General features: G+C 42.0%; 2 protein-coding genes across 5 annotated transcripts in view; both read left to right on the top strand.

The window, feature by feature from the left end:
• DNAJB12 (DnaJ heat shock protein family (Hsp40) member B12) overlaps positions 1-25,758 on the top strand; it is a 138,291-nt gene that overhangs the window by 33,821 nt on the left and 78,712 nt on the right. The window lies entirely within an intron of this gene.
• The window catches only part of MICU1 (mitochondrial calcium uptake 1), a 106,974-nt gene that overhangs the window by 27,597 nt on the left and 53,619 nt on the right, over positions 1-25,758 (top strand). For all 4 annotated transcript variants that reach the window (XM_057403358.1, XM_057403356.1, XM_057403359.1 and 1 more), the window contains 2 exons: positions 3,157-3,319; positions 13,338-13,381. In XM_057403358.1, the coding sequence (XP_057259341.1) occupies positions 3,157-3,319; positions 13,338-13,381 (207 nt within the window). The remainder of the gene's footprint in view (positions 1-3,156; positions 3,320-13,337; positions 13,382-25,758) is intronic.

The raw sequence follows: 25,758 nt of genomic DNA, 5'->3' as shown, positions 1-25,758 counted from the left end.
CGGGGGGAGGCAACCACTTTGCCAGGAAAGTATTTTGGAATATTCTGTAGGTGAGAGGTCATGGGAGGAGAGACTTGTCTGGGATGACTTTATGTCCAGGTTGTTTCCAAGTAGTGCAAAAAACACCTCACAAATGGTGGTATGTACACCCAAATACATACATGTGCTTTTATCTCCATGTTTGTATAGTGTGATCAGGGCACCCATGTTATCGCCTGCTTGTGTTTAGTGCCCTGTCTTGGATAAGGGAGTTGTTCTTATTTGCAGGGCCTTGGCTGTTCCCTTCTTGACCTGTTTTCGTGTTCAATCCAGTCTTGAAGTCAGAGTGATGAGTTGTAGCATGTTTGTTTAGTTTTTGCCAGTGATTAGATCATGTTAGTGAAAATGAGGTGACTGTGAGTTCAGCTGTGGGCAGAAGGGAAGAAATTTGCTGCATTTGTTCACCTCTTGTAGGGACGTTTGAGGAAGAAGTGAGATTTCTCTTTTGATGAAAACAGCCCGTGAGAGATAAACATTTTAGATTTTCTCCTTTTATTTTTTTTTTTTCCCTAGCTTCTGAGTTATTCAAGATTGTTCTTCCTCATAATTTTTCCAGAATGTATTTGTCCTGAAAATTGTATGTTTGCGTATGTCACAGCTAATTGCTGGAACTCAAAAGAATGGAAATAATTGAAACTAACAGTAGCTTCTCATGGAGCTTTGAGTAGCTGTACATAATCACATTTCCTTCTGGATCTGAAACTCAAATCCTTTAACAGGTAACTCCCATTTCATAAACTGCCGTGGGCTTACAGGAGCTGCTTTGAGCTTTCATGGAGATGATAGGTCAGCTTGGCTGTCTTTGGCCGGATGCGGCAAACTTTGTATGTAGTTTTGCTTCTGTGGCAGGTGATGGTTGTATTAGACTTGAAGGTGCAGTGTGGATCTGAATGGGTGGGAAAATTGCTGTGTGTGAAGTCATAGCAAAATGTAGACTGCTGAACGTTGATAAAGGAGGGGACTTGAGGATTACCCTGAGCTTGAGATGACAAAGACTTGGCAGTGAAGTTGCTGGACTAGAAAGAAGGAGTCTTGGTAAAGATGACAGATGTGGAGCAATGCCCACACTCCAAAAATGAGGAGAAAAGCACCTGACAGAAACAGGCCTGCCTGTAGTATCTTGGAAAGATCTTAAAACAGATACAGAGGAAAGATCTGTTGCAGATGTGAAGTTGAATGGGATAAAAGGAAACATGGTTTTACTGGCAGAATTGTCAGGACTAAAGTCTCTGCTGCGGAGATGGTTTTGAGTACAAGACGTATAACTTATTTAGCTGGGTTGAAGGAAAGCATTTGATAGTGCAAGAATCGTTTCCACAGGCTTGGAAAATCAGGAGTAATGTAGAGTGTCAGGGAGACAAGTGTTTTGGCTAGAAAGCAAGTTGTGTTGAAAGGGTGTCGTGGATGGAGAGAGCTGCTGGTCATGGTCTTTGGTGTCTGCTCTTAGCTCTGGTCCTGGACTTGATACTGTAGTTGGTTTTAGTTGTCTCGCTTGAAGATAAAAATACTTAACTCTGGTTTTGGCTGATGAAGTTGAGTGGGGGTATTACTCAGGTCATTCTACAGGAAGGAGTGAGATACGAGCCTGCAATCACAAGTCAAAAGATCACTTTGGCATAACAAGTTAAGGCCTGCCAGGTGGGAGCTGTAGACAAAGACACGTGCAGCTTGACAGCAGGAAGAGCTGGGGAAGCACGTGATGTTGTTTACGGCTGATAGATGGCGACTTGTAATTTTGCGATATAACAGTTACTCTCGATCCAGTGCCCTTATCTTTGGAGGACATGGTGGACTGAAGCAGTAAAACTGGACTTAGGTTTTTTGATTGTAGGTGCAAAAGGGACTAGGGACAAAAACATTGTTCTGTGCACGTGACTAGGTGACTGCAGGAGAGAAGGAGCTGGTTATAGTGGTTGATGCAAGGGCATTTCTGAGTTATGAAAAAGCTATGGTGATGCTAAGAGTGGGGAGAACACTTTTGAGATTTTCATTATAGATACTGCCATCTCTGGCTGCATTTGCTGGAGATCTGAGCTGGAACTAATGTAGAAGAAAGAGGGTTTGCTTTCCCCTAGTTGATTTACTGAAGCCTGGCTTGAGGGATTAAAAGCCTTTGGCTTGATTTATCCTAGAAATATGACAACACTAGAGAGGGTGTTTTCTGTCTGATAAACATCAGGGTAGAAAAGTTGTTCAAGTTAAAGGACAAGGCTGAAACAGAACCAAAGCCATAAATGATCTACAGCTGCCTTGGCAGTACCCTTGATCTTGAGTGTTCTCTTCTAGCAGATCATTACTTGTTTGATTTTGCTTTTAGTTCCTGTGGCTCTTGGCCAGAAGTACTGAAGGTTTCAAGAAGTACCTTATGGACTGTTAAACATGGTGTATAATGCAGGAATAAAAAGCTATACAAAGAAGGAAAGTTTCTGCTCTGATGCATGATGAAGTGTAGGTCCTTGTGCCTTTTTCCTCACTTGTGACCTTTTGTTGTGGTTTTATTTATAAAAGCTTTCTGTTCTCTGATTAATTCCAGCTGTGTGTGGGGAATATGGTTCTAGGTACAAAATAATCACTACTGGCAGAGTTAGTAAGTGGCAGATTGGTCGGGAAAAGAGGACTGAGTAAAGAATGTTTCTGCAGAATTTTGCCAATGTGATAGAAAAGAGGAAAAAATTAGGTTGGGTGCCTGAGCAACCAGCTGTGGCTCCAAGTAGTTTTTTCCAAGACTCAGCTTGAAAGTAAAGGTCTCTCCCAACTCTCTAAGACATTTTCCCTTCATTTATTAATCACAAATCAGAACCCTTCAACACTGTGGTTAAAATATTGAACTGCTTTAGGGGCACAAATGTGATGCTAGTGCTTTTTTTTTATGTTCATGTTTAAAAGTGCCTTCAGGGATTTTAACTTAGTTTTACTTTGCCCTCATAAAGAGTCAAAACTTAAAAAACAGTAAAAGGCTCTTAGGGTTTGATCTTACTCCTGGGATATCAGGAGCTGATACTTCTAGTTTAACTGGTAGTTCAGAGGCTGAAGATAGGAGAGTCTATCTTCAGGCTCTAATGTAGGTCTTGGGAGAGGAACCATGCATATCTAACACTGGTTACATTTAATTTCCAGGTGATGGAATATGAGAACAGGATCAGAGCTTACTCTACGCCAGACAAAATCTTCAGATACTTTGCCACTTTGAAAGTCATAAATGAGCATGGTGAATCGGAGGTTTTTATGACACCGCAGGATTTCGTGAGATCAATAACGCCTAATGAAAAACAACCGGAAAGTAAGTGATGTCTGTGTAGTAATTGGAGGAACTAATACAGCCAGGGGGAATAAACTCTTCAGTCTCTGCTTGCCTGATCTTTAAACTTCCCATCAAACATTTATGTTGTTGAGTATTGTTCTTGTTATGTTCAGAGGTATGGCACAGAAGGTGGGTTGCTGTATGATTAGGGTGCTGCCACCGCCAAAAAAAGTGATGCTCTCAACCCCATGCATTATAGCAATGCGACAGTGTGCAGGGGGATAAACAGATACAACAAATGCAGGAGCAAGGCAGAAAGTTACCAGTGCAGCTGTGAAGGAGCTACTTTTGTCTCTCCATATGGGTCTGCAGCTTGTCCATGCTGGCTTGAACCCAGTTGGCTGGCAGCAGCCAAATAACAGTGATCTTTCAGGTTCAGAAGTGTTGCTCATGGTATGTTTCTTTGGAGCTTCAAATTGGGGATTGCTATGGCTAGGAAGCACCTCCTGAAGCTATCTATTCCACCTCCATGCTCCAAACCCCAAATTAGCCTAATCCCTCCTGTGTTGCCTGAAGTACTATTGCAGCATGGTAGATTTCATTGGTATGAGCCCATGAGGAGTAGATGAGACAACTTTCTCGTATATTCAATAGTAAAGGGTTACCTTCAACTGGAACGCTTCAAGAATTGTTCATAAGCCTACAAAAGGAGGTTGCTTTGGCAAGGAAGACCTTATGAATAGCAATGAAACCCCTAGCAATAAAGGGGTCCAGGCAGCCCCATGTTTGTGGCTGAGCCGTGGCGCTGCTGGTCAGGGTGCAACTGATCTCTGCCAGCTTCAAATTCCCTGTATATTGCAGGGAAGCAGATCAGCTGTGGTACCTGTGGGGGTTTGGCAGGCAGCAGGTGGGAGAGCAGACACTGTTTTCCTGGTCTGGATAGCTGTGTCCTGAGTGGTAAGAGGCAGGTTTTTGTGGGGTGGCTTTAAGGATTTTGCCTGTCTTCTGTTCTGTAGGAGATTTGTGTTTCAGGTAAGATATGGACAATCAGGTTTCCTGGTCTCGCAGTGTATCTCAAAGAATGGAAAGGGGTTTTGTCAAATTAAAACTCCTTTCTGCAGGCATTAATGAAGAACTTCAGCCCTCAAATGTTAACTTCTTGAGCGTGGGGTTTATGTACAAAGTGTGAAACTGTTTTGATATCTTCCATGACAGCTCTTTAATGTACACTTATGCTTAGAAAACAAGGATCTGAAGTGTGTGCAGAAGGGAAGAAAAAACAATCCTGGCATTAGTCTTAGATGCATGTTGGTAAATTGACATTTAGTTTTTCATCAAGTCCTGAAAATGGCTGTAGTTCTCATATGAATACGTGGTTTCTACCTTCAGTGAAGAGGTAGCTTAAGCAATAAACACAAGATCATGTTCACAGATGCTGAAATTGTGTACTACCATCTTACTTATCTAAAGCTCCTTGAACTGGTACTTTGAAAAGCAGTAGCAGTACTTTGAGTGCAAGTCTTCCCATGCAAGTAATGTTGGGGTTTTCTTGTCAGCCAGCTTAAAAATAGAAAACATCCTGTGTTTAATTTCAACACACCTGATTGTCTTTTACTTCTTCTGTATGTGCTTGGTGCATTTTAAGGTGAGCAGAAAATAGGTGGAAGAGTGCTCAGAAAACACCTACTTCGGAGACAAGCAAAGGTGACTAATGGGAAATAATTTGTCAGTGTTAGCCACTAACTTCCCAATGTAACCATTATCCTGGCTAGGCCATCTGCTTAAATGGCTCTGTGAAGCCTGTTGTGGCTTGTTAAGTGACACAAGGCAGACTATAAAGGAAGAAAATTGCCTTAGTGATACTTACAGATGCTCTTGGAAAGTGGAATGAGATGGAAATTGAACTTCGGCTGCCCATCAGCAGGCAAAGCACGAGAGTGGGCATTTTAGGTCTTCTTGGCTTGAAAGTATGTCTTGAGGACTGTAACTCTCGCAGACTTACTTCTAGATGAAGCTGCTGCTAGGATGGTTCTTTTCTACTAGGTGCTGTATGTCATGCCAATCACAGTAAATGTTTTTTTATTATAACGAACAGTAGAAGAGTAAAATCCTAAATGCTACAGTAAAGTCAAACCATCCGTAACCTTGTTCCCAAAAGTTTTCAAATCTGGTCGTAAAAAAAAAAAAAAAAAAGTTGTCTTGTGTGGTTGTGTTTTTTTTAACTCGGAGGTTAAAAACAAAGACTGTACCTGCTCACCAGATTATGAACATTACATCCGTCTGGCACTGTTGACTCATAAGGAAATCAGGATTATGGATCAGTAAGGAAATGCTGGGGCTACTTTCTCCTTTAGTCACGACTCGGGTGCGTCCTCTGCCCCGACTGGAACATTCCTCCTTCATCTCAGGGTGTTCCTGCAGATGGTGATGTAGCCCCTTGGAAATCTCCTTCAGGTAGTGACATAGCCTGCTTGGTACGATAACACTTGAACTGAATTGTGGATTACTTTGTGCAGTCCCACTGACTGCAAGGTTTTCAGTGAGTGGTATTTGTTGTTAGGTTTGTCTGGTGAAGCAATTGGCTTCTGGACCTGTGAATTAATATGGTCCTGCATAAGCAGTCTGAGACATGAGGAGGACAGGGGCTGCTCTGTGTGCTCAAGCTGCTGCATGTAATTTCAGCAAGTAACTTTTTGTTAATGTGTCTGCTATCTTACAGAAAGAAAATAGTATGGAATATAAATGAAAGGGAGTGATGGGGTATCTGAGTCCCTGTTGTATTTATTTTTAAACTGCTAATCTACTGCAGGGTATCATATGCCTGATTCATTTTTATGGATTACATACGGGAAAGTTGATTTATTGTCAGTAAAAATGTCAGCTTAATTCTACACTGTATTTTGCTGGTTTGGGGAAAATGAATGCCAGTGCTTTACCTCCTGTAGATTGCTTTCCCCAGTTCAGTAAAATTTCCTGCCATAGCTTTCCCAAGTATGCAAGCTGTGCTTAAGGTGTGACACATTCTTGCTGAGCTTGGAACTGTCTGTCAGAATAAGACAAACAATGGCATTAAACTTAGAAGCTGCTTTGAAAAAAAAGTCTTTATATGCTGTCTGTAAAGTTCAAGTGCCAACAGAAGTGTGGGTAGTGATATCTGCTCCCTGCAGTCCTGTGTTATATTTTAATTGCCGCCTCCTCTCATACCTGAGAGCGAGCTGTTCTCCAAGGTTGGATGAGCAGGGGTGGTTTCTTCAGTCCATCCCTGCTGGTGTTTGCTTGCCCAAACTCAGCTGAAAATACTATCTTTCGGTCTCTGGTAGGAAGGGTAAGGGTTTGTAAAAACCTAGTTGTGAATGTTGCAGCTCTTTGAAGACGGGTGGACTGCTGAAAAAGATGCATGAAGCCATGACACTTGGCAGGAGAGCTGTAACTGCCTGATAGTGGCAGGTCATTGCTGGCACATCCTCTGTAGGCTTAGGTAATTGTTGGCCTGCATGAACATTTTCAAGTGCTTGGACTTAACTTGGTGGTGGCCTGTGCAGTCCTCCTGTCTTTTCTAGCCTCTGAGTTACCTCCATATCCCCAGCTTTCTCTGGGTCTGTTCTGCACTAATTGTTTTCCTGGGGAAAGTGAGTATTTTGAAGCATCCTATGCTAAGAAGGAACTGTGGCATACTCAGCCAGTACCAGTAATTAAAAGAAGTAGAAAATGCTTCATATCTTATTGCAGCACACTGTAACGAAGACGGGTTACACCCAAACCGGTCTTGCTCTTTCATGTCCGTGTTAACCTCACTCCTGCCACATGAAAGATGCCTTTCAAGATCCACCATGCACTGCAGCAGTTCAGATATCTGAACTCTTGGAAATGTCCTGGAAGGTGTGTGTGTTTTGGGGGTTGTTGTTGTTGTGGTTTTTTGTGCCTTTAAGAAACCACAGACATGTTGTTGAAGCTCAGCCAGGAGCAGCAGCTGTGCCTCTGTGCACAGGGTGGTGTCAGAGGAGAGGAACTGTGAAGGGCAGAGCTGATGTCTGGTGGCTTGCTCAGACCACATAGCTTGATTCTCAGTTTTGAAATGGTTTGGGTTTTATGTCTGGTTAAGCAGCTGAGCACAAGCTGGCTCTGGACTGTTTGCAGTGCTTGTGTGATTATTTATTGTTTTGTGTTAAATGTGTAAAATATGGATCTTATCTTTTGCAGAACCAGCTTGTCATGAGCTGTAACATGCACTCACCTGGTCTGGAGGGGAGGGGGAAGATTCCCTAGGCTTGTACAGATCCCTAAAGTTATACAAAGTGTTCAGCTGAAATGCTTAGACCCAGAAGGAAACTAGAGATGCTGAACTTGCCTTTGGTTTGTTGATGGGAACTTCTGTGTTCTCTCCCAAATACATCTGCTGGAGAGGTCTTCAGGAAAAGAATGTGAATGAGAGGGGGAGGTAACTTGATGGCTATCTCCTGAACCAGGAGGGTAAATAGGTATGTTTTTTTTTTTCTGTGAAAATACATCATTCCAAGGCAAGAATCATCTTTGAGCCTGTAATGCCTGACACAAGCCCCCAGGAACCTAGCCAAGGAGGAACGAAAGGTACATTTATGTGCATGCTCATGTGATAGTTATCAGAAGAAACAAATTACTACAGCTTTTAGTGTAGATAACACAACTGATCATCCACACCAACGTGTCATGAAGGCACATCTCATAGAGACTGACTTGCCTGTTGTAGGAGGGGTCAGATGTGAGCAAAGTAGTTCCTTGAATAGAACAGTTCTGGGCTTTAATGCAAACCTGAGAGTGTTACCCCTTGAGAAATCTCAGGCAGCTCATTGTTTGCCTGCAGATTACATTCTAAATTCAGGGGAGAATACTCATAGAAAAATCAGAATGTGGGTTACAGCTTTGGAGGGGAAAACTGGGTCCATCATTTTCTCCTCCCATAACGTAGTATGTTGCATGTTATGGTTACCAGGCTGTTCTTCAGTCTTGGTCATTAGCCCTTTTACTCATCTATTCGCAAGAAAAAGAGTCCATGTTATATATTGAGCAACTGGAAAGGAAAAGCAGATGATGAGTGAATGTTACCCAAATAATGTGAAAAATCTGACAAGGATATCAAGACTGGAAGGAGTTGAAAAGGCTCTTCTGTCAGTGGAAAACTGCTGGCATCCCAGAGGAAATCGTGATGGTTTCTAATTGATCTCAACTGTGTTCTTGGCATAATAGAATCGTTTTTTCTGGAAACCTGTTCGTTAAAATATTTCTTAAACTGCAATCTATAATCTGCTGTTCATGGCTGCTGTTTTTCTTCCTTTTTTTTTTTTTAACAAGATGACATTAGCTTAGTAATTGTTTAGCTATTTATCAAGTGCGGTAATTGGGTAGTTTTGAGTGAATCTGTGGAATGTATTCATTAATGAGCAGAAATACAATAAGCATTTGACTTCAGATTTTATTAGAGCTGAAGAAGAGTAACAGCAGGTTATTTTGTGTTTTGTTTTCCTTTACATAAATAATTCCTTCTCCATTAAAATATCCTTCCTAGCCTACGAAAAATAAGTAAATTCAGAGAACATGGTTCTCCTGTTGAACAGCCTCTTTTCCCCATTGTAGCAGGTAGTGAGTGCAAGTCATTTTGGCTTATTTTGAAACAGTTTTGATTTTAGTGCTGTGAAAATACCATCACATGAATAAGAGTGGAGGCCTATATTCTTAGTATTGGTACGTAAATGGTGTCAGTCTAATCTGAAATAACAGCTCTAGTGATGCTGTTTGCTTAGGTACTCTACCGCAGTGCTGCTGTTTCTTTTGGTCTCCTGATACCACCTTAGGTGGTATCAGAATTTGTAGGAGTAATACATAGTGGTACTTAAAGATTACAAGCAAGCTGGCTATGGTGAGCAAGTTAGGAAATCATTGCAGGTCACCATAGGCACTACTGAAAGTGGCTGGTGCAGAACCCTTGGCTAGGGGAGCAAAAAGGGCTTCAGTAATCCAGATGTGTAGTAAAACGTGAGGTGTTGTGCAGTTGTTGATGTAAATAAAAGGCGTATTCTGGGCAGGTCATAGTGAAAGTTCTGAGTTTGCTCAAGCAGAAATGAGCACCAAAATGCAGCTGATCTGGGTGGTCACTACGCAATCTGGAGTAGCTGTGTGGTGCGTTGTGCTGCCTTCCATCCCAGGAAAGCTTTGTGAAGTAGCCAGCTGTCCTCCTGGAAAGACTTCTGGTTTTCATTGCCATCTCCTTTGAAGGAGATCTTTTAATCCATTCCTGAGAGAGTGGTATTTCATCTCCTGCTTTTCAGTGAAAGATGAAAAAGCTCTTTTTCACTGTTAAACATGACTATTAGCTTGTGTTCCTGCAGCTTGTCAGCAATAGGACAGTCAGTATCTATTTGTTTTACAAGTGTATCACAGGCAATCCTGCAGTAGCTTTAACTTAGCACACTGTCTTTTCACGAACGGGTAAGTAATAACTAACATTCTTTCCTTTCCTTGTTCAGATGTGAGTGTCCTAATTCCTGCAGTGTTTCCATTAGTTCTCCAGCCTACACAAACACTGAATTCCTATTGTAGTGTTTCAGAGGAAAAGTCTTTTGTTTTTTTTATGTAACACAGAGAACAACACCACAGGTATCAAGCAACAGGCCCTCTTCTTGCTTTCCTTTTGTCAACTTTTAAGAGTGAAGACTCACAGAAAAACACATAGCTAAATCTGTAAAAAGAACATAACCTGTATTTGAAAAAGAAGAAAGACACCACCACCCACCTGGCTCCATCCTCCTTTGGAGTAGTTTTAGGGAGTGTTAAGGTCTCCCCTGAGCCTCATACTCCAGACTGAACCACTCCAGTTCCCTCAGCTGCTTCTCATAGGACTTGAGCTCCAGGCCCTTCATCAGTGTTGTTCTTCTCTGGCCCTGCTCCAGCACTTCCATGTCTGTCTTGTAGTGAGGGGGCCATAACTGAGGTATTGGAGGTGCAGCCTCACCAGTGCCAAGCCCAGGGTGATGATCACTGCCCTGGCCCTGCTGGCCACACTATTGCTGATACAGGCCAGGACATGCCATTGGCCTTCTTGGCTGCCTGGGCACAAGCTGGCTCATGTTCAGCGGCTGTCAGTCAGCACTCCCAGTCCCTTTCTGCCAAGCAGCTTTCCAGCCACTCTTCCCAAGCCTGTCACCTTCCATGGGATTCTTGTGGCCCAAGTGCACAACCTGGCATTGAGCTTTGTTGAAGATCACACAGTTGACTTTGGCCCATTGATCCAGTGTGTTCAGATCCCTCTGTAGAGCTTTCCTGTCCTCCAACAGATCAATGTTCTTGCCAAGCTAGGTGTCATTTGTGAATTTGCCGAGGGTGGACTTGATCACCTCATCCAGGTCATCAGTAGAGATATTAAACAACACCGTCCCCAGGAAACACCGAGCCCTAGGAAACACCACTTCTGTCACCTTGTTTTAACTCCATTCACCAGGGCTGTCTTCCAGGGCATGCTGATACAGTAAAATGAAAAAAGGCAGCAGTATAAGTGACAATTTAGTGCTATATTTTCATATAAATGTCTCTCCCCGATCTCAGACACATGCGTAAACCAACGTTGTATATTTCCTTCTCATCAGATGTGATTGTGTCGAACAAGGTTGACGTGATATAGGTAATGATTACTACATTTCTATAACAGCTGTGGTGTTTTAAGCAGTTTCTTCAGCAAATAATGAAATCCTTGGAGCTCTTTGGATGCAGTTACAGGAAAGCTGTGTGTAAGTAAAGGTCTGTCACTCTTTCCTTCCAGGAATACCAGGTTACCCAGACACTTTGTTTTTCCAAAAACATGTCTTTTTGTTACATGCCGTAGCAATCAAGGAAATACATGAAAACCAACATCTCTGTGCTTAGGTGAATGAGGCTGGAGCAAACCCCAGTCTGGAGGCAAACTACCCTGTATTCAAAACTCCTCATATAGTCAGTGTGTTCTTTTGCTGACCCCATCATTATTGTAATTTACTGCTGTTAACTATTTTGGTGCCTTTTAGTCCCCTCCAATTATACCCTCCCATCACCTTCCATTTTTCTCATCTCATGTTACAGCTGTGGAGAACGCAAAGTTTACAATGTTAGCCTCTTTAGTACAGGTACTGGTATTCTGCATTTTTAGGTGTCGTTTGTCTGGTTTTAGTAACTATTCTATACATACATACAGAGTTGTGTATATATTATTCAGTTTGTTATATAAATAATCTATATTTAGAAATATGTGTGATATTTCATTTATATGTACATGCAAGAAAGGAGTTTTTAGTTCATGTTTTCTTGCTATTTATCTACATGAGCATCAATTCATTTTGAGTCTCCTGTGAAACCTGTTTGCTTTCCCAATAGTAGTGTCCAGCTGCAGGGGTGAGAGGATGCCATTAAGACATGCTTTCACTTGCTATTTTTAGCCCATGTGTTCTTTCTTAGCTTTACATGAGTACATGTATAAAGTCGGGATATGTCTTACAGCACTATTTCCTGGCATTGGAACAGGAGGTGTTCTTGAGAAATGACTTTATTATGACACATGGGTGTAAGCTAAGTTCAGTTTAGCAGTCAACATCCAGATGGATGGTCAGGGACAAGCTCTGGCCAGATAACATGTCTCTGGTAAAATCAGCACATTTATCAAATGAGTCTTGCCTCTAAATGTGACGATGCTTACTGTACTGCATTTATACCTACAACTTTGAGCAGGCCAAAATTCAGAAGATGATGATTTAAGTCTGAACATGTATTTGAATGTACAATTTTCAGTCTGTCAGGCACACAAAATATTGAGAAGATGCTTTCTGGATTGATTATTCACAAATCTACAGAGCCCTTTGACAATTGCCTTGACCTTTGAATTGGTGATAGAGGAATATTAGCTGCTTTGGTTCAGAAAGGTCGAGGAGGTCACCCTGGAGAGATTAGTAACTAAACTTTCAATACATAACCATTATGAACCTTTGCAATAGACGGGATTTATTATCTTCTCTCATGAGCTGGAGATGCAGCAGGCATGGGAAAGGTTTTATTGGGTTATTTCCATCTTTTTTTTTGTTTCCTAATTTAAATTGAAATGAGGATGTGATAATTATCATAAACAGTGGCAGAAAATGCGTGGGACATAGCTCTGCTGAGCAGTTTTATTCTTCAGAGAACCAAAAATTGGCCCGTGCTCTCCCGGCGGCCTGGAAGTTCTCAGTTTGAGCTCTGCTTAATCTCCTCTCAGGGTGCATCTTCCTGACTTTGGATTGGAAAGCTCAGATAATTAATCTTCCTGAATATTTTTGTTATCTTGCTAATATGTGCATTCATGAGTGTACATAAAGCCTGCTGGGCTCTGTGGGTTAGATTGAGAGCTCTCTGCCTAAACTCTGCAAATGCTGGGATTTTTTTTTTCCTCTTCAAGATAGAAAAAAACATTTTGTAATGGTATGAAAGATTGGATTTACTGGTATAAATAACGACTTTTCCTGCTTTTCTCCAAAATGCCCTTCTAGCTAAAGCTCTCACCTTCTTACAAATGTAAATACAACTTATCTCCTTCAAAATCTATTAGCAATTTTATACTAAAATATGTGTAAATTTTGGATTTATTTGGGAGTATGCTAATTAATTGTGGGAGTAATTCTTTGTTTTCCCATTTGTGAGCAATTCAAAAGGTATTATTAAAAACAGTAAGAGTTTTATCAACGTGCATTTACATGGGGCATCACAGGCAAAATGTTTCCCTAGTAATAGTGCAGAAATTTTCTGCTTTGGGATGGGGATTTTGGGCTCTTGAGAAGTGCTAGGAGCTGTGCTCTTACTGTCCCTGACAGAAGAAGGCTTTCTTCTCTGATGCCATGAGTTTGTTGACTTTCATTATCAAAATACAAGATAAAAAATGCACACAGCCAAAAAGATTTCCTTTTGTCCTTATACTTTCTACTGATGTTATTCAGAAAATGCATTTTGCTTTCTAATCCTCACTTGAAGAGAAAACCCAAGAAGTGCTCACTTCTACGCTCTAAGAGCATGTTTGGTTTTTCTTTTTCAGACCTGGGCCTGGATCAGTTTATAGTGAAGCGCTATGATGGGAAGGTGAGCATAATAGACTATTAAGTCTGTATATTAGTCAGTGTTTCCTGTTTCACCTAAATTCCTTTAGTTACTACCTCCATGTGGGGTCTAAGTTAAATAATATATTTGACATATTCTCTTTTGAGCTTTTGTTGTTTAGTAGCATTGCGGTGTTTTTTCTGTAATGGCAGAAAGTTGGGTGGTTTTTTTTTAGCGGTCTTATTTTAACTTTTACAGACAATGTATTGTCTCTTCTTATATACTGGTAAGCCAGCAAACAGGTTGTAATCATGTTTTCTTGCTGCTTCTTTATGCCTGTATGAGAGTCCCACGAGTTAACCCCATTTGAAACTCCTTTGACCTTTTCCTTCCAGACTCATCTCCAGATTTCTAAAGGAAGGAGGCAGTCTTGTGATTTTTTTTACCTGCATACCAAGCAATTGTTTCCCCCTCTTTCAAAAAGCATTACTCCGTTCCCCTTTCGAACCCTAGGTCCTTCCTACAGCGATACACAACTGTTCTGGATGTTTGTGCTGTCATGATACATGTTGGTAAAACGTTGGGCATGATCTGATCTAGTTTTGTCTGCTTGCGTAAGAGGAGCCACATAGCATCCAACCTGTTGTGGAAACCAGAGACCAAATTAATCACACTGTAAATCCTACTGGTATGGAGGAGTACAGTAAAGACAGCTCTGGCCCAAGAACTAGCAGCACATATCGACTTCTTGATGCAGATAACTGCAGGTTACTTAATTTTGCATCATTTCACCATGGGCACATAATGGTATTCCACCTTTTAGCAATATTTTCATTCCATCTGTATCATCTGAAAATAAAGCTTTTGTGTTTCCAAAGGGAAGTCAGCATCTGATCCCTTCATTGCTGAGTGGCGTACCTGACATATAGTGTCAGGATTTACAGAAAACCTCGATGCTGAAAAAAAAAAAAGTATTTAAAGCTTTATATAAACACAGCGTGGGCTGAACACACACAGTTCTCTGTCTTGTTTTGTGTTTAGTAGGGAAAGGTAAGGACATTAAGGGTATCAAATACCTGGGGCCCCTGTCGTCAGCAGTGTACAAGTGTTCTGGTTACCCAGGCAGCAGAGCAAGATTTTGCTTGAAACAGGTAAGTGGCAGCTAGTATTTTGGCAGTTAGTTTTGATGCATAAAACTACAAAACATGTTGTAAACACTTGTTTTCTCCTCCCTGTGTCACAAACCCAACTTCTGCCTTTTTTGATTCAAAAAAAGAAAAAAAAAACCCAACCAAACCGAAAGTACATATATTCTTTGCAGAATATCAAATGTTTCTCCCTTTGGTTTGTGCGCTCACTTTTGTCATTTTATCTTGTCAAACTATCACACTCATCCCTTAGGCTTTATATAAGCAAGATTTGTTTGTAGGGAAGAAATGCTGAATCCCACATTATTTTTGCTAATCGTTCCTCTGTTCCTGAGCACTCCGCAGTTGGTTCCTATCACATTGGGTAAAAAAGGTTCAAAGATGATCCCTTAGCTTCTGTTCCTCTGTCCTTCAGCACCTAGGGCTTGAATTACAGCACATTTGGATGTCATGGACAGTCACCACACAGGGGTATTGAAAAGCCACAATCAGTGTTTGATATGGAGTTGCTATTTATGTTAGGGATAAGCTGGAGAGTATGGAACTCTCTGGGGAGAGGTGAGCAGTCAACAGAGAGTTTGTGGGTCAGGGTTAAAGGGATAACAGTGATGGGAGACATTATTGTGTGGATCTATTACAGACTGCTTGATCAAGAGGACTCTGTGGATGAAACACTCTATAGACAGATAAGAACAGCCTCATGCTCGCAGGCCCTTGTTCTCATGGGTGACTTCAACCAGCCTGATATCTTTTGGAGGGATGGTACAGCCCGCCACAAGCAATCGAGGAGGTTCCTTGATTGTGTGGAAGACAGTTTCCTTCTGCAAGTAATAGAGGAGCCGACAAGGAGAGGTGCCATGCTTGACCTTGTGCTTGACCAACAGGGAAGGGCTGGTTGGAAATGTGACACTCCAGGGCAGCCTTGGTTGCAGTTATCAGGAGATAGATAGTCGAATTCGAGATCCTCAGGACAGTGAGAAGAGCGTGCAGCAAGCTCATTGCCCTGGACTTCAAGAGAGCAGACTGTGGCCTCTTCAGGAACCTGCTTAGTAAGGTTCCATGGGATATAGCCCTAGAGGGCAGGGGTGCCCAAGACTGTTGGCTGATATTTAAGGATCACCTCCTGGAAGCTCAGGAGTGTTGTATCCCAACTAGAAGGAAGTGCAGCAGGAGGGCCAGGAGACCTCCTTGGATGGATAAGGAGCCCCTGAGGAAAATTTGAAGGAAAAAAGAGGCTTATAAAAGGTGGAAGCAAGGACAGACGGCCTGGGAAGAGTACAGGGATGTTGTCCAGGAAGCTAGAGACCAGGTTAGGAAAGCTAAGGCTCAGTTAGAATTAAACTTGGCTAGGGATGTTAAAGATAACAGGAGGGGATTCTATAGGTACGTAGCGAATAAAAGACACACTTGGGACAACGTAGCCCACCCCCGGAAGCTCTCAGGAGAACTGGCTACCCTGGATTTGGAGAAGATTGAGGTTCTTAATGACTTCTTTGCCTCGGTCTTCACTGGCAAAGGCTCTGACCAGACCACCCAAGTCTTGGAAGGCAGATGCAGGGACTGTGAGAATGAAGACCTTGGGCCCACTGTGGGAGAGGAACTGGTTCGAGACCATCTTAAAAATCTGAACATGCAGAAGTGTATGGGACCTGATGAAATCCATCCGTGGGTCCTGAAGGAGCTGGCAAATGAAGTTGCGAAGCCACTGGCCATCATATTTGAGAAGTCATGGCAGTCAGGTGAAGTTCCCGATGACTGGAAAAAGGGAAATATAACCCCCATTTTCAAGAAGGAGAAAATGAATGAGCCAGGGAATTACAGACCAGTCAGTCTCACCTCTGTGCCTGGCAAACTCTTGGAGCAGATTCTCCTGGAAGGCATGCTAAGGCACATGAAAATCAACAAGGTGCTTGGTGACAGCCAGCATGGCTTCACTAAGGGGAAATCCTGCCTGACCAATTTGGTGGCCTTCTATGATGGGGCTACAGAACTGATGGACGGGGTAGAGCAGTTGACGTCATCTACCTGGACGTGTGTAAAGCGTTCGACACTGTCCCACACGACATCCTTGTCTCTAAACTGGAGCGACATCAATTTGATGGATGGACCACTCGGTGGATAAAGAACTGGCTGGATGGCGGCACACAAAGAGTTGTGGTCAATGGCTCAATGTCCGGCTGGAGACCAGTAACAAGTGGTGTACCTCAGGGTTTGGTGTTGGGACCGGTCTTGTTCAACATCTTTGTCACTGACATGGACAGTGGGATTGAGTGCGCCCTCAGCAAGTTTGCCGATGACACCAAGCTGTGTGGTTCGGTTGATCCGCTGGAGGGAAGGAATGCCATCCAGAGGGACCTTGACACGCTTGTGAGGTGGGCTGATGCCAACCTCATGAGGTTTAACCATGCCAAGTGCAAGGTCCTACACCTGGTTTGGAGCAATTCCAGGCACGGCAACAGGTTGGGGAGAGAAGAGATTCAGAGCAGCCCTGCAGAGAAGGACTTGGGGGTTTTGGCTGATGAGAAAATGAACATGAGCTGGCTTCAGTGTGTGCTTGCAGCCCAGTAAGCCAACCGTATCCTGGGGTGCATCAAAAGGAGCAAGACCAGCAGGTCAAAGGAGGTGATCCCGCTCCTCTACTCTGCTCTTGTGCGACCTCACTTGGAGTATTGTGTGCAGTTCTGGTGTCCTCAACATAAAAAGGACATGGAACTGTTGGAACAAGTGCAGAGGAGGACCATGAGGATGATCAAGGGGACTGGAGCACCTCCCATATGAAGACAGGCTGAGGAAGTTGGGGCTGTTCAGCCTGGAGAAGAGAAGGCTGTGTGGAGACCTCATAGCAGGCTTCCAGTATCTGAAGGGGGCCTATAGGGATGCTGGAAGGGACCCTTCATTAGGGACTGTAGTGATAGGACAAGTGGTAATGGGTTCAAACTTACAGAGGGGAAGTTTAGATTGGATGTAGGGAAGAAATTCTTTCCTGTTAGGGTGGTGAGGCACTGGAATGGGTTGCCCCGGGGAGGTTGTGAATGCTTCATCCTTGGTAGTGGTCAAATCCAGGTTGGACAGAGCCTGGGGTGACATGGTTTAGTGGGCTGTGTCTCTGCCCATGGCAGGGGGGTTGCAGCTAGATGATCTTAAGGTCCTTTCCAACCCTAACTATTCTACAATTCTGTGATATACCCTGCTTAGTGCACATGCATAGTGACTGTGCATAGTCATCTGTGCTCTTAGGATCTTACTGTTCAGCACGGTGAAGATCTGTGCTGGCTGAAGGCTGGAGAAGAGATACCGTTTGCCTTACACGCTGACCACCTTTTGCTCTGACCTATAGGAATGTGAAATAGCTTTTTATATAACTTACAGATGCTGATTATGCACTTGGATGTCTGCCTGCTGAGGTTTGGGTAGTCTGAAAGTGAGGCAGCAGACTGGGGGAACTGCAATGCATTTTCTTTATTGTTATCTGCTCTTGGGATCTATTTTTTCCACAGTCTAATAACACCCTAGAAGCAGTTTCCCCTGATAATGAAGAAATAGAGGTTCCTGTTTGCTTGGTTGTCTGCTTAAAGATACTTTGGGACTGGTTAAATCTGGCTGTGAATATTAGGGTAGCAGTAATGTCCAGGCAAAACGGTAATTTGAGAAGAGTATAAATAAGTTGGCCTTGGCTCTCCCTTGGTAATGAAAGAAGCTGACAGTAGATTGATCTGTCTGATAGCATCTTGTTCTCATTTACTGCTTGCTTTGGGTTTCAGTTTAAAAAACAACACTGTCTTTACTCAGTCAAGCACTAACTGAGGTGCTGTGGAGCTGACCTTAATCATTCAGTTTCACTTGCATAGTAGTACCTGAGGGATAAAACCCTTTTTTATCTCTTCCTTCTTCCATGTTTCCAACTATGTATTCGTATTGCATTATCAAAGCATCGTTGTGGTTCAGGCTTCCTCTCAGAAAGTAATAGGCCTGTTCACTGGAAATTTCCTCTTCATTTTTAAAGTGAAGGGAGTTTGTGAGCGCTCAGACACAAGAAAGATGTGGTACTGAAGGGTACTGAAAATATGCAGGCTAGATCCTGGCTGAAAAGCAGAAAAGAGAATTAATTTACTTCCAAACAAAAATGTACACCCAGGGTTGCATGCAAGTAATAATCTAGAAACAGATTCAGTTCAAAGAATACTATCAGCTATGCAATCAGTTGCATTTTAATTACATATTACAGGATAATGTTTAAAATATCAGTGTGAATTTTGTGCATGCATGTTTGAGATTTAAATGCTGCAGCATTAGTAAGCAGATGTATGAGCTGCTGTTTTCACAGAACCAATTTTATTTACATAAAACTACAATCAAAATAACAAATTGGCTGTCATGCAGTGATCGGGACCAGTCTTGCCAAAGGATTTTTATGGAACGATGTGGCTCTGTATTGTAATTGTGTCGGGTTTCCGAAGCATCTTGCTGTGCCTGTGATTGAATGCTATGGTGAGAAGACTGCCCTTCCTTCTTCCTAGTGATAATTTATAGAGTTGATGTGGAGGGAGGTAAATGTTACTACCTTATTAATGGAAACAACGCTTCTGTAATTTGAGACTAATGCTTTTTCTCCACTCATTGCAAGACCAAAACCCCTGGAGACATTCATCCAGCAAAAGCCCTTGATCAGGTCTATTTGCCAACATGAACTCATACTTTTCCTTTGACCTGCTGCTGGGCTGAATGTGTAGGGAGGTAACTCTGTCCCTGGTTTTGTTTTTGTCTAAGTGTTGTGGTTTCTCCCCCAGGGAAGCAAGCTCTGGAAAGTAGAAAAAAAGTGCATTGTTTAGTATCTGTTCAGGGTAGGAAAAAAACCCCTATTACTCAGTCTGCAAATACTTCAGTGTTCATATTGAGCCTGAACTAAAGGCTGATCTCAGAGTAAACACATTCTAATGTGTAGCTCAGGGTTCTGTATTGCAAAGGTGTCCAGACCACAGCTGCTCATCTGCTCCATTTCTACTGTGTCTATTTCCTCCTCTTGTATTTCAGCAGTGGAAAAGCAAAAGCTTTTTTAACCAATCTATAGGAAAAATGTCATGTTGTCCTTTCTCTCGTCCTACCATCCTGAACATCTCTGGTTAGGAGGAGAGAAGTTTTATTTAAGATGTTTATTTAAGATGTGCTGTTTTCCTGCTTCATAATACTTCTTAGGGCTTAAGAAAGGGCATTTTTGAGAGTCATGTGGAGATGTTCTTTGCACATCTGATTTTTCAAACTGAGGCACCTGGGCTCTTTCATCACTCACTGTGTACATCTTGCTTAGCCAGATGATAGTGATGAATAAACTCACTAAGTAGTATGCATCTTAGCACATGTAATGTGGCATAAGCTTCATTAATGTTACATAAGTTGTAGTACAAATTTTGTTTAAAATTTTCCTCTTTCATGCACTCTTTGTTTAGTTGATGGGGCTTTTTTGGCTTATGCATTGATCATTGACAAGCTTAATACGTCAAAGAAAAAAACAAGTGATGCTGTCAGTGATGTTCCTCTAATGCGTGAACTGCATATCCACCCTGTTCAGAGCAAAATTACATCCTGTCACCTAATTCATTTGGTGCTGTTCCTATCCCGGTGAGCCAGCACAGGAGAGCTCCCAGGTGTCCCACAGCTGAGCTTTCAGCAATGCAGCCTGCTGGAAAGGTGTAGGCAGAGGCAGAAAATGGTTGTGGTGAGTGCACAGCTTAGATCTGTCTTTGTGTAGGTGGGTGCTTACAACAAAGGTAAGATGTAGTGCTTTTAAGAGACCTCTAGCCTATTTAGGGAAAAAAATTAACACCAGGACATGCTAAGTGGCTTATTAGTTTAATACAGAATACACTTGACTTCTCTTTTTGTTCCCCTGTGGGGAAAATTTCTTGCTACTGCTCAATACAAATAAAAGCCTTCAAGCTACCAGCAGTAGCTTACCCTCCTGCTACCATTGCTGCAGTAAGTAATCACAGAGGCTTTCAAAGCACTCTAATTAAATTTACTAATTAAAGTATTTCCTGCCAGCATTTATATTTACATCTTTAGATGTTGGGGATGCTGTAAGCAATGCAGAGCAGTAGCAAGATGAAGGAAAATACTTCAGATGTTTTACTGGCCCTTAAAAAAGCCATCTGAAATTTGTTTCCACTACGTAATGCAGGCTTGTATCATGGACCAATACTAGATCCAGTCTTACTCAACTTAGTCATCAGTGTCCTGGATGAAGGGACAAAGTACTCTTGGCAGGTTTGCTGATGATACAAAACTGGGAGGAGTGGCTGGTACGCCAGGAGGCTGTGCTGCCATTCAGTGAGTCCTGGACAGAGAGTCGGGTGGAGATTATCCTAATGAAGTTAAGTAAACCCAAGTGTAAGGTCCTGCACCTAGGGAGGAATAACCCTATGCAACCAGTACAGCTTAGAAGCTGACCTGCTGGAAGGCAGATCTGTGGAGAAGGACCTGAGCATCCTGGTGGACAAGTTAACCATGGGCCAGCCATGTATATATATACCCCACGGGTATCCTGGGGTGCCTGAGGAAGAGTGTGGCCACTTCTGCTACTATACCCTGGTGAGGACTGACCTGGAGTACTGCATCCAGTTCTGAGCTTCCCCATACAAGAAAGACAAGGAACTACTTGGAGAGGGTACAGCAGAGGGCTAAAGAGATGAGCAGGGATCTGGAGCATTTCTCTTACAAGGACAGTCTGAGAGAACTGGGTCTGTTTAGCCTGGAGAAGAATGACTGAGAGGGGTCTTATCAATGCATACAAGTATTTCAGTGGTGGGTGTCAGGAAGATGGGACAAGATTCTTTTCAGTGGTGTCAGGCAACAGGGTAAGGGGCAATGGGCACAAACTGAGACACAGGAAGTTCCATCTGAATATGAAGGAAAGCTTGTTTACACTGAGGGTAGCAGAGCAGTGAACTGACTGCACAGAGAGGTTGCAGTGTCTCCTCTGGAGAGATGCAAAACCTGTATGAACACAACCCTGTGCAGCCTGCTCTAGGTGAGCCTGCTTTAGCAAGGGGATTGGACTAGATAATCTCCAGAGGTCCCTTCCAACCCCTACCATATTGTGAAGTTGTGGAAGAGACAGTTCTTGACTGTGATCGTTTGTGTAAACAAGCAGAGGAGCAGTTTATCGCAGATAATCGGCAAATCTAAGTTGAGCTGACAAGAGTTTTTCTTGTCTTGACTTTCTTTGCTTACACCACTGTCCATGTTTGTGGGTTTCTTTTGCTTGCTAGCTTTCTCCTTCCAGACAAACTTTGCTCTCCCATCTGCTTTGGTTAGCAATTTTGAATTACTTTTGTGTTCCTCACTGCTTTTCCCTGTTCACTGGGTGGGCAGTGAGCTACAAATTGTCCTCTTCATTTGCTTTTAATAAAGACAAATTTAATCAAAGAAAATACTTGCTTCTAACAAGTAAATGCATGGTGCACAAACATCCCTGTGGACACCTGGGTTACTTTATGTCCACATACAGAACATGCTTCATCCTTTCCTACCTCTTCTACCATAAGTTAATGGTATATCAGTTTTGACAGAGCTCTACTTGCAGTTATCTTTTTGTACTGCTAATTCTGTTGCTCATTTTCACAGGGCTTGTTTGGCAGACACTAAAATGCTCTGATTGCTCTCTGTCCTCTTTTATTCTGGTTTCTAGGTACCTGGTGGATGTTTCTTCCAGCTACTAATATCTCTGATACTTGTGTCTTTATTCTTATTATGATTTGGGGTTCTTTTGGTGTAACCAAGAATTACCTCATTTTCTTCCCTTTTCTAACCTTCTCCCCTTCCACCAGGATTTCTGGCAGGTACAAAGCAGACAGCATGTGCTTTGATTAGTTTGTGCTTCAGACCTCATAATATGCACTTTACATGTAAAAGGGACAGTGTATGCTCAACCCTTCTCCCTACTCCTTTAATAAATAATCCTGAATCCTTTCTTTGATCCTCAGTCTAAAGGATTTATATCAGAATACCTGAATTTGGCTTGTTAAGAGTACAGTCCTCAGGGTAACCGTTACTGCATGGCTTTATTAACAGGAACATCTGAGCAATGCTCAGATGTGTATCTCCCTTCCCTCCTCATGGTGTCTTTTGAGGCTTCTGACTTATTTTGGAACTTGATGAGACTGTGATAGAGCTGACTATGGGAAATGGTGTTTTCTGCTCGGGGCCACAAAGTTAATTATATTCTGTGAGAAAGGACAGTCCTCTCTCTGGCCAAATGCTGTGGGAGAAACATCATGTATTTAAATGTAAGTTTGGGGAAGATTATTTTTTCAAATTTTAAGTTTTTCAAGTTACAGAACTATCTAGGGTGAGCTATTTTAACGAATATTTTAGGAAGAAGATATTTAGATGCTATAGTTCATAAGATGGTTTCTAGGAAAAAGAACTAGAAACTAGAGAAAAGTTCATTCAGTATTAGTAAGTGAAGAGGGAAATGTACTCTAAACGCTTTCAGTTTGCTCTGTAGCTTTGTGATTTAGTGCAGTCCATACAAGAAGTTAGCCAAAAATAAGCAACTTGGTGACAAAGTGCCCTTAGTGGGTGTATGTAGTCTTTTAATCAAAAAGTTGTTTATGGGATAGTCTGGGGCTTTAATTTCTTCAGTAGTTTTAATGGTGTTAGAGTAGTGCTTAATATAAAAAATGAGCTCCGAGAACTCTGTCCTTGTGTAACATGGATTTAGCTGGGAGGAGAGGGAAGGAGGATGGATTGGGCAGGGTGGGAGGGAATATTTTAGGAGATGTTTGACCTCACTAACTACAGAAGGAGGGAGGTCTGGGTAGGAAAAGTGGGTGAAAAAGGGGTAGTGAGAGAGTGAAAGAGAATGGCAAGATTTTTAGTTGTATCTTTAATTCTGTTCCTTAATATGTTTGCAGTCGTGATGACAATCTCAAATTACATATGGCTTTTTTTTCCCCAAACCCCATTTCTGGTTTGGTGGGTGGTTAGAACTGAGTGTATGGCCCCAACCTTATCATCTGAGCCAACGTTTAATATTTGCTTTCTGTACAGAATTATTTTTCTGTACAGAATTATTTTCCTCATGTATTTTCACACTGGAATTTTTATCTGGAAAAACAAGCAGCGTGCATTATCAACATAATGAGTTAATGTTGGTAATTTGAGCTGAGCCAAGGGAAAGCAGTATCCCAATCTCCATCTGGAAACCTAAACAGCCATTTAAATTCAAAGGCATCAAAAGTTGACTCATTTTAGAAGCCTGGCTTGGGACATCAGGGTCCCAATTCTAATCCTCCCCATCAAATTTCCATGACAAATGCCACTGTGATCCTACAGATTGTGATTTCATTACCCTGCAGAGGACTGAGACAGCACAGCACAGGGGAGCAGGAGTGTATACTGTCCCTTTTCTGAGGCATTTCCTATTTGCTCTTTCAGCAGGGGTTTCTCCCTTGCATGAGTGGGTCTGCTGCCTGCAAAGGGTTGGGAAAGTCTGTGCCTTTTTTTTTTTTCTTGGTTGTACAGAATGATGGCCTTGTGTTTCAGGTGCCCTTTGTTTTGAAGGTGATGAATATTTACAGCCTTGCTGGAAGGACAGAATGCAGATTTCTCTTTCCAGTCTCAGGGGACCACCCATAGTAATAATGGCTGCCCAATTCTCTGTATATGTCCAAATTCACAGGGAGAGTACGCAGAGCAAATTCATCCATGACCAGCTCTATACTTTTGTCCCCCTGTATATATATAGAGAGAAAATAGTCCACAAATCAGGTTTTAAAAATCTCTTTATTAAAATACACTCTTGAAAGGTCGTGAGCTGCAGTATTTATCTGCCAACAGTAAATTTTTACCATTTTCTTGTGCTAACACTCACCCACCACACTTTGCTGTGCAGAATCTGTTTGAGTTTGCCTGTGCTAGCACGTCAACTTCATAGTAAATTAATCTAGAGCCACTAGGAATAGTACTGTAAACTTTCCCATTGCAAAAAGAGATTTATGAGTTTCAGAAAGTCCTTGTGCTGCTTCTATCACAACTTAAACACTTTTCTAATTTAGTGATAGGTATAAAGTGATATTAAAAAAATCCAAGGTAGTGCATCTAAGCAAATTTATTTTGTATCTGCATTATAAAGCTGTCTTTAAAACCTGTAAGTGTCTCAATTCTTCTCCCGGTCCCTTTTTCATTCCCATTTCATAACACAGAGGGACCTTCCCCACCTCTTGTTCCCTTTTGAATGTCTGGGCTGAAAGGCTGGATTTTTAAAACCTGATTCTGAAATCCTTTTTATTTCCTTATTTCAGTTTTCTTAATGTCAGTACTGAGGTGCCAGTGTGAGTTGTCATGAGAGGTTGAGCTTGATGATCTTTTCCAACCCAGTTGATTCTGTGATTCTATGAAATCTCTAAATATGTGGCTTTGGGTTTTTAAAGTTTATATCTTAAAAAAGAAAGTAAAATGAAAAATTTTCCTCATTTTGGAGCCTTCAGTTCAGCATTTTGATGCAGACACAGTTCAAAGCATCGATATTTTTAGTTACCACAGCAGGCTGCATTGCCTCCAGTTTTCACTGGCATGTCTTAAGGGTTTTCCCTTTTCTGTCGTGTTTGACAGACTGATACGGAGCACTTGCTGGAAACGCATTGAGTGTCTTGGTATATATTTTCCCAGATCTTAAACAGCCCTGTTTGGGGAAGGAGCAGCAGTAGTCTGTGCCAGCATGATGCTATCCTCCAGACTGCTGGACCAGGCAGATAGGAGCTGCATCGCTGCACATCTAAATGTTGTGTAGCTCTAATGAGATGACAGAAGCTAGCTAATACATTTTAAAGATGTCAAACAATATGTGTGGTATGAGCTCATAAGTTTTTAAAATACATTAATTAAATGTACTGTCCAATAATTTACAGAAGGATTTGTTTTCCTTTCCTTAGAAGGATTCCTAATAGTTTTTTATTTATAGGGGTGCTGTCTACTGATTTAAGCCCAAGGCATCAAGCCATTTGTAAGCAGGACTAATAGCACATCATGTCTATGCATACTCCTTAATGGTATGTGCACAAATCCTCATGTGGGGTTCTTTTCCTCTGGTAAGAGATTTCATTTGTAGAGAGACATGTATCCCAAAACTGCAGTAATGTGGAGGGCCACCTTCTAAAGCCAGAAAACTCAGAAACAAGGACAGAAATTGTCTATATTAGGCCAACTTGTAACACAGTTTTTAGAAATTCCTACTGTGGAAAAGAGAATGTTTATTTTTAACACTGAACATAG

Source organism: Pezoporus wallicus, unplaced genomic scaffold, assembly GCF_028554395.1.
Source record: "Pezoporus wallicus isolate ANWC-B61680 ecotype Strahan unplaced genomic scaffold, APGP_CSIRO_Pwel_v1 contig_4264, whole genome shotgun sequence".
NCBI lineage: Eukaryota > Metazoa > Chordata > Aves > Psittaciformes > Psittacidae > Pezoporus > Pezoporus wallicus.
This window is presented reverse-complemented; position numbering and strand designations above follow the sequence as displayed.